The following is a 9,524-nucleotide window of genomic DNA, read 5'->3' as shown; positions in this document are numbered from 1 at the left end:
TATTGCACAACCAGGATGACTCAGACAGAACAAATGCATCTTATGGGCTTGGCTCTTTCAATTTTTTTCCCATGGTGTCACAGCAACACTCTGGAGATTCTCTGTGGTAGGACATAGTTCTTATATTCAACCAAATCCTCCAAGCTTCTTTTTGACATTGCAAAAAAAAATTTTTCCTTTAATAAAAGTCTGACCCCCTTCCCTGTGTGCCTGGGGTGAGGGAAATACAGATAGACAGAAGAAAGACAGACAAAAATGCTAAACGAAAGCAGGAAGTCCAAACCAAACATTCCCAAAAGGGAAGGGGATAATGGCATATATGGCAACCAGTTTTTAAACCTGGTATCAGATTTATTCCTAAATAATAATGGAACAATTTATAATTTATCTTTAATTAAACTTAATTGTAAAACTATCAAAATAAAGATATATTAATATATAAATATTAAATAAAACTATTATAATACTATAATAAACCTTACATAGATAAAGTGTGAATTTTAATATTTGTTATAAAAATAAAAAAAATATGTTGTTCTTTTAATTTTTATCCTGTCCTCTTTTTCTCTCCAGATCTGCCTGATCCATCCGTACCCCTGGATGAAGTTCTCAACAATAGGAAACCACATGAGGTGGAGGGTTAATTTTGGGACCATGAAAATCTATGTGGACTCTGATTAGTGTGGACAGTTTGCTCCAATGGCTTGTGGCTGCGATGCCATGAGCAGTTTTTTACATTCAAAAACCCATCAGTGAACCTCAACAATGAAAGGTTCCTTTTTGAGACTGGTTCCTCTCAAGGTTTCATCCTCATACCATTTTTTTTTGCCACTGTCACCACTTATAAATAAATAGAAACTAATCTATGATGCTAAAATGTGAATTTGTAATCAATTGTGTTTAATGATGCTGCTTTGGGACAATGTCCATTCTTAAAAACAGTGTACAAATTCAATTAAATTAAAAGAAAATAAACATTATTTTGCTGGATAATAAAATTCAGACAGATGAAATGTCACGTGTAGAAGGAATTGTGTTATAAACAATTTTTATTAGTGTATTTTGGTATAACTAACTGCACAGAAATAATGCATTAATCATTTTCTCATGTCTGCCTTGAATATTTCATAACCGTTGCATTTCCCACACAATTCAATTTCATGCTTCGCTCAACACGAAGGTTCATTTGGTTGTTTTTCGCCTTGTTTGCTGTACAGTTTATTCCTGATGTAGTCATTATTTCCGCATCCTCTCACATCAACCGAATAACTCACACTAACTGAAAATCTTTTTTTTGTGCGTGTGATTTTTAATTTCTTGTTCAATATTTTGCAACCTAGAACGTATTTTTATACACTTTTGCCCCCTATCGGTCGATTGAATAATTCCTGTCACAGCAACAACAAAAAAGACACGTATATTGAATAATTCCTAAAATAGGTTCTGTATCTACTTCCATAAATATTGTATATGAATCCCTGCTACCAAAAGGTTTATAGAATACAGATATATAGAAAATACATAAAGACAAGAATGTGCAATGCATAATCAACAGTGATCTCATATGACAGGAAAAATCTGGCGTCCTGATACTTTTGTCCAAATTGTGTAGATATGTAAGGTTGTGCGATCATGATGGACACGCCAGCTTCATTTAGTGATTTTTGTTCATATAATGATCAAAACTTTAGTAATGTTTGGGAATTAATACAACTGAGATATTAAAAAAACAGAAAGAAAAAAAAAAGGGTGGGATTTCTCTTTTTCGGTCAGCATGATTTATTTGATTATCTCTTCTGCGGAGAGAGAAAAAGAAAGGTCAAGGTCAAGCTAGGTTTAATACAGACATGAAACGTAAGCAAAATGCGTGTATCTACCAGCCTATTTCTCATTAACGTCTCATTAAAACTAAGGATTTTGGATTCAGGGTTTTTCAGCAGAACTCTAATAAAGATAAATGATGTTTAACAATCGTAGACAAGACCCCAGTCCCAGCATGCTCACATCAGCACCTACTAAGACCACTCATCATCCTAACAACAACATGTAGATCCAACCCACTCACACATCTTCTCGTGGAGCTCGTTCTCTCGTGTCGCTTTCCATTTGATGAGTCTACTGATGTTTGGTGGTTTGTTCCTCAGCAAGTGGCTCGTGTACGCCGGCAGCATGGAATGAGCTCGAGCAATACCCAGTAATACCTGAGCTTTCTCAATGAGTGCTTCCGAGTGGAGGCTGCAGGCTATCTCGAAGGCCAAGGTGAAATACTCACAGCCTCGGTCATACTGAGCCTGCACACACACACACACACAGGAGAAAACGTCAAGAGAATAGGAAGGACCACGTCCTCGGCAGGGGTGGACGAAGTGCAGAAACCATGTAGTTGAGTAAAAGTTGAGATACACTCTGTAAAATATTACACCAGTGAAAGTACAAGTACAAAAGTATTTGCATGCAAATGTACTTAAGTATCCAAAGTGCTATGATTATTATGGCTATAATGACCCTATTATCATTTCTGTCACTTTAATCAACTCAGTTTATGTGAAATGACTCTGATGTTACTTTTAGCTCAACAATCTATTAATAGAATGATATTAATAAATCAAACACTAATTGATTTCTATTACATTAATCTAATTATCTAATTATCATGAGCCCAAAAACCTTTTTTTTCAACTATTTAATAAAATCATGTAAATAAGGTCACGTGTGTTGTGGCGAGTTCGAGTCTGGAGTTTCTTCATCATTTATTCCTCTCTAAATGTTTGAACTGATGCTGAACTGTATGTTGGTGATCAGTAGATACACCAAGCGCCATTCAAAACAGAGTGAGCGCTCGACCCTGATTGGTGACTCGCTGCGTGTTTGACCAGTTACATTTTTATCCTCATAAATAAAAAGAAACAACTGATTTCACAAAATCTAGTTGTGTAAAAAGTACAATATCTGATTTTGAAAGGTAGTGAAGTTCCAGTAAAAGTCTCCCTAATGGAAATACTAAAGTAAAAAAAAAAAAATAAAGTACATTAATGAATTATATTTACTGTCCACCAGTGGTCCTGGGTTTCTTTTTCACAAACATACACACACACATACACACACACACACACACACACACACACACACACACACACACACACACGTAATTGCTCTTCTTACTCTGGAGAAGTGTATGGACCCGAGGCACATGTAAGCATCCTGTAGATTTTCACGCAGATCGTTCATCTGGCAAACCTCAAGATATTTCTGCAAATGCTCGATGGAGTCGTCTATTTTACCCTCACTACAGGGCACAGGCAAATCACAAACATCACAAAATGTCACACTGAGACATGATGCATGGAAAAAAACACTTTAATAGAGACGAAAATATAATATAATTAATATAATATAATAATAATAATAATAATATAATGTAATAAAATGTAATATAATATAATATAATATAATATAATACTCAGTACTTTGGATGTCAAATGTTTTTTTATAACCCTTTTATACACATAAAATTAGGCTTAACTTTTTTTTAAACTACTGTGTGTGTGTGTGTGTGTGTGTGTGTGTGTGTGTGTGTGTGTGTGTGTGTGTGTGTATGTGTGCGCACCTCTCTAGAGATTTGGCAATGGCCTTGTACGCCTTGCAGAGGCTTTCCACATCTCCCAGTGTTGTAGAGAGCTCCGTGAACGTATTCAGGAACTGGAAAAACAAAACAGTTTAATCATACAGTATGTGTGTGTGTGTGTGTGTGTGTGTGTGTGTGTGTGTGTGTGTGTGTGTGTAAGGGGGTTTTAGTGCATGTACAATGTCGGTAACCTGTTTAGCATTTGTTTGATTGTCCATGCTCTGATAGGTGCGTCCGATTTGGAATGCTGACTCCGCCTCCATTTTCTTATTGCCTCCTAAAGGAAAGAAAAAAATAAATAAATAGGAAAGAATCAATCATGTGATTTATTATTATTTGTGTGTGTGTGTGTGTGTGTGTGTGTGTGTTTACCTTCTTTAGCCATCTCGTAGGCCTGTTTAAGCAGCTCAATGGCCTCTCTGTATTCTCTACACTGTAGCTGCCTCTGTGCCAGCAGTGTGTACACCTTGCAGAGACATTCACATGCACGGGACAGGTGTGTGTGTCCACTTTCGTCCTGCCACGACTGTCCCGCTGAGAGGTGGCGTAACGTCTCGAAATGCTCCTGCGCTAGTTCCAAGTGTCCTGCAACACACAGCAATGCAAACAAGCTCAATGTCTTGTATTGTATTGTGATCACTCTGTGTTATCTATTGTGTTTCTATAGTAACGGAATGTTCTTAGGGACATGTATAACGGCGTAAAGTAATTCTAATGAACAAACGCTGATGTGCTTTAATAACACAATTGTGAGTGTGTGTGTGTGTGTGTGTGTGTGTGTGTGTGTGTGTGTGTGTGTGTGTGTGTGTGTTACCTTGCTCTAAATGCAGGTGGGCGAGGTGCTCACTAGCCTCAGCCTCCCTCCTGCTGGAGTCCATCTTGCTTGCAACCTTGAGGCTGAGCTCATAAAAGTGATGACGCAGCCACACGTCCTCAGGCTCGGAGAAGAACTTCGCCAGGGCCAAATAATTCTCATACACCTCCACGTTCTGATCTGAAAAATGCAAATAAAGAAGAAAGAAAAAAGACTTGTATTTTCATTCTATCGCATTAGAGGTAAGTGTATATTCTCTGGAAATAGCAGCACCAGCTCTCTGAGCAGCCTCGGCACGGGTCAGGTGCTCTTTCAACGCCTTCAGTTTGTGTGGTTGCTCCTCCAGAGATCGTCTGAGCCACAACTTGCTGTCGGGACCCGCAGCTAAACGGGCTGCCTTCCAGCGCTGCAGTAATGAGAAAAACTCTTTGAAGGAGTAATGAAATCCTTCCCGCAGCATGGACACACAAAGATTCTGTTGCAGAGTGTTTCGGAATCTGGGTGGAAATAAAAGACAACTTACTATGATAGAAAAAACCCAATGCAACATAAAACCATGTTTATATAAGTAACTATATATAAGTAACTGTGTGTAATGTTGTGTACAGTATGTCTAAATGTCAATTCATAACAAAGTATATGATAGAAAATAAATGTTTATTATTTATCAATAAATATAATAATACAAATTAAATATGTACACACACACACACACACACACACACACACACACACACACACACACACACACATATAAGGGTTTAACGGTAGACGTATTCGTACCAACAATTGTTCAGTACAGGGCTTTCGGCTCAGTCTGCATGGCAGGCAAACCGGTGCTCATATATATTGTATAGTTTATACAGTACGGTACTGTAAATTGCTCTGTTTTGCTTAATTATGTTTTGTAATTTGTTATTATTAACAAACTGCAGTATACTACCCCATAATGATCACTATTCTTTAAGACTGCTGAGTAGGCTAGGCCATGTCTCGACTTACAACATTGTCAAGTTATGATGGAATCATCAGAACGCATCTCTATCATAAGTCAGTAAACTTCCTGTACTTTGCTTTGTGAACGAGTGTACAGTACTTGAGTCTGTTGACTGGTCTTTCAGCGCCATCTACTGGCACAATAGTAAAAAAAACGCAACTTGAACGCTTCTAAAAGGTTTTCTATCTTTATATGAAATTTCCAGTATGTGAACCTTAACTTTACATGATCTTAAGGATTACGGATAAAATATATAAACAGCAGGACCTCCACTAGGTGTCCACTGACCCTGTGAAACGAATAAACACTCACTGGGCTATTTCATCTGCACTCTTCATGGGGGTCAGTGTCTCCTCCTCAGCAAAGCTTTGGTTGGGATTTTTTATTTCTTTTCTGTGCAGGCTGTTAAAAAACATATACATATAGAGACCATCTTCAGTGTAATGATATACTCAGTTTATACTCAATGATAATTGAAAAAAAAAACAGTAGTGTCAAGCCCTTCTACATAGTATATTATAATCATAATAATCATATAACTACCCTTCTACATAGTATTATAACTATACAGGTGTATAACTACCCTTCTACATAGTATATTATAATCATAACAATTATATAACTACCTTCTACATAGTATATTATAATCATAACAATCATATAAATACCCTTCTACATAGTATTATAACTATACAGGTGTATAACTACCCTTCTACATAGTATATTATAATCATAACAATTATATAACTACCCTTCTACATAGTATATTATAATCATAACAATCATATAAATACCCTTCTACATAGTATTATAACTATAACAGGTGTATAACTACCCTTCTACATAGTATATTATAATCATAACAATTATATAACTACCCTTCTACATAGTATATTATAATCATAACAATCATATAACTACCCTTCTACATAGTATATTATAATCATAATAATCATATAACTACCCTTCTACATAGTATATTATAATCATAACAATTATATAACTACCCTTCTACATAGTATTATAACTATAACAGGTGTATAACTACCCTTCTACATAGTATTATAACTATAACAGGTGTATAACTACCCTTCTACATAGTATATTATAATCATAACAATTATATAACTACCCTTCTACATAGTATATTATAATCATAACAATCATATAAATACCCTTCTACATAGTATATTATAATCATAACAATCATATAAATACCCTTCTACATAGTATTATAATCATAACAATTATATAACTACCCTTCTACATAGTATATTATAATCATAACAATCATATAAATACCCTTCTACATAGTATTATAACTATACAGGTGTATAACTACCCTTCTACATAGTGTATTATAATCATAACAATTATATAACTACCTTCTACATAGTATATTATAATCATAACAATCATATAACTACCCTTCTACATAGTATATTATAATCATAACAATTATATAACTACCCTTCTACATAGTATTATAATCATAACAATTATATAACTACCCTTCTACATAGTATTATAACTATACAGGTGTATAACTACCCTTCTACATAGTATTATAACTATAACAGGTGTATAACTACCCTTCTACATAGTATATTATAATCATAACAATTATATAACTACCCTTCTACATAGTATATTATAATCATAACAATCATATAAATACCCTTCTACATAGTATTATAACTATACAGGTGTATAAATACCCTTCTACATAGTATATTATAATCATACAATTATATAACTACCCTTCTACATAGTATTATAATCATAACAATTATATAAATACCCTTCTACATAGTATTATAACTATACAGGTGTATAACTACCCTTCTACATAGTATATTATAATCATAACAATCATATAAATACCCTTCTACATAGTATATTATAATCATAACAATTATATAACTACCCTTCTACATAGTATATTATAATCATAACAATTATATAACTACCCTTCTACATAGTATTATAACTATACAGGTGTATAACTACCCTTCTACATAGTATTATAACTATACAGGTGTATAACTACCCTTCTACATAGTATTATAATCATAACAATCATATAAATACCCTTCTACATAGTATATTATAATCATAACAATCATATAAATACCCTTCTACATAGTATATTATAATCATAACAATTATATAACTACCCTTCTACATAGTATTATAACTATACAGGTGTATAACTACCCTTCTACATAGTGTATTATAATCATAACAATCATATAAATACCCTTCTACATAGTATATTATAATCATAACAATCATATAAATACCCTTCTACATAGTATTATAACTATACAGGTGTATAACTACCCTTCTACATAGTATATTATAATCATAACAATCATATAAATACCCTTCTACATAGTATATTATAATCATAACAATCATATAAATACCCTTCTACATAGTATATTATAATCATAACAATCATATAAATACCCTTCTACATAGTATTATAACTATACAGGTGTATAACTACCCTTCTACATAGTATATTATAATCATAACAATCATATAAATACCCTTCTACATAGTATATTATAATCATAACAATTATATAACTACCCTTCTACATAGTATATTATAATCATAACAATTATATAACTACCCTTCTACATAGTATTATAACTATACAGGTGTATAACTACCCTTCTACATAGTATATTATAATCATAACAATCATATAAATACCCTTCTACATAGTATATTATAATCATAACAATTATATAACTACCCTTCTACATAGTATTATAACTATACAGGTGTATAACTACCCTTCTACATAGTATTATAACTATACAGGTGTATAACTACCCTTCTACATAGTGTATTATAATCATAACAATCATATAAATACCCTTCTACATAGTATATTATAATCATAACAATTATATAACTACCCTTCTACATAGTATTATAACTATACAGGTGTATAACTACCCTTCTACATAGTATATTATAATCATAACAATCATATAAATACCCTTCTACATAGTATATTATAATCATAACAATCATATAAATACCCTTCTACATAGTATATTATAATCATAACAATCATATAAATACCCTTCTACATAGTATTATAACTATACAGGTGTATAACTACCCTTCTACATAGTATATTATAACTATACAGGTGTATAAATACCCTTCTACATAGTATATTATAATCATAACAATTATATAACTACCCTTCTACATAGTATATTATAATCATAACAATTATATAACTACCCTTCTACATAGTATTATAACTATACAGGTGTATAACTACCCTTCTACATAGTATTATAACTATACAGGTGTATAACTACCCTTCTACATAGTATATTATAATCATAACAATCATATAAATACCCTTCTACATAGTATTATAACTATACAGGTGTATAACTACCCTTCTACATAGTATTATAACTATACAGGTGTATAACTACCCTTCTACATAGTGTATTATAATCATAACAATCATATAAATACCCTTCTACATAGTATATTATAATCATAACAATCATATAAATACCCTTCTACATAGTATTATAACTATACAGGTGTATAACTACCCTTCTACATAGTATTATAACTATACAGGTGTATAACTACCCTTCTACATAGTATATTATAATCATAACAATCATATAAATACCCTTCTACATAGTATATTATAATCATAACAATCATATAACTACCCTTCTACATAGTATTATAACTATAACAGGTGTATAACTACCCTTCTACATAGTATTATAACTATAACAGGTGTATAATTAGTCTTTTGTCAAGTTTTATAAGTAGACCAGTCAGTATTTGATCATTAATAAGTTTATAAGTAGTCATATAACCAGCCTTATATACTATTCCAGTTGCTTAAGCAGTTATTGAGTTAGCTGGAGGTGTTTCAGGTGTTTTTGGAGGTGTTTGGTACAGTGTTTGTTACTGTACCTGGCTTTAACACGGCTCTTCTCATTGATATCAGGGAGAAATCGTGCTTTCTTTCGGGGAACCCCATTTGAAGCCATTCCGACAAGATTGTTTCAGATCCAAACACAAGT

At 32.9% G+C, this 9,524-nt stretch overlaps 1 protein-coding gene and 1 long non-coding RNA gene across 2 annotated transcripts in view; one reads left to right on the top strand and one right to left on the bottom strand.

Annotated features, from left to right (window-relative positions):
* Positions 1–40: 40 nt before the first annotated feature.
* Positions 41–1,568, top strand: LOC124399089. The gene is made up of 2 exons (XR_006928165.1): positions 41–106; positions 574–1,568. It is a non-coding gene; the product is annotated as an uncharacterized LOC124399089 (long non-coding RNA).
* The window catches only part of ttc29 (tetratricopeptide repeat domain 29), an 8,735-nt gene continuing 242 nt past the window's right edge, over positions 1,032–9,524 (bottom strand). The window contains exons 2-11 of the mRNA XM_046869801.1: positions 9,415–9,524; positions 5,749–5,838; positions 4,713–4,936; positions 4,440–4,619; positions 3,998–4,210; positions 3,817–3,902; positions 3,608–3,699; positions 3,163–3,286; positions 2,066–2,291; positions 1,032–1,796 (exon numbers count right to left, since the gene is read on the bottom strand). The exon at positions 9,415–9,524 is cut by the window's right edge and continues 115 nt beyond it. Coding sequence (XP_046725757.1) covers positions 1,795–1,796; positions 2,066–2,291; positions 3,163–3,286; positions 3,608–3,699; positions 3,817–3,902; positions 3,998–4,210; positions 4,440–4,619; positions 4,713–4,936; positions 5,749–5,838; positions 9,415–9,491 — 1,314 coding nt within the window. The 5' untranslated portion in view covers positions 9,492–9,524 and the 3' untranslated portion in view covers positions 1,032–1,794. The remainder of the gene's footprint in view (positions 1,797–2,065; positions 2,292–3,162; positions 3,287–3,607; positions 3,700–3,816; positions 3,903–3,997; positions 4,211–4,439; positions 4,620–4,712; positions 4,937–5,748; positions 5,839–9,414) is intronic.

The sequence above is a fragment of the Silurus meridionalis genome, chromosome 16, assembly GCF_014805685.1.
Source record: "Silurus meridionalis isolate SWU-2019-XX chromosome 16, ASM1480568v1, whole genome shotgun sequence".
Taxonomy (NCBI): Eukaryota; Metazoa; Chordata; class Actinopteri; order Siluriformes; family Siluridae; genus Silurus; species Silurus meridionalis.
The sequence above is the reverse complement of the archived record's forward strand: the minus strand, read 5'-3'. Positions and strand labels throughout refer to the sequence as shown.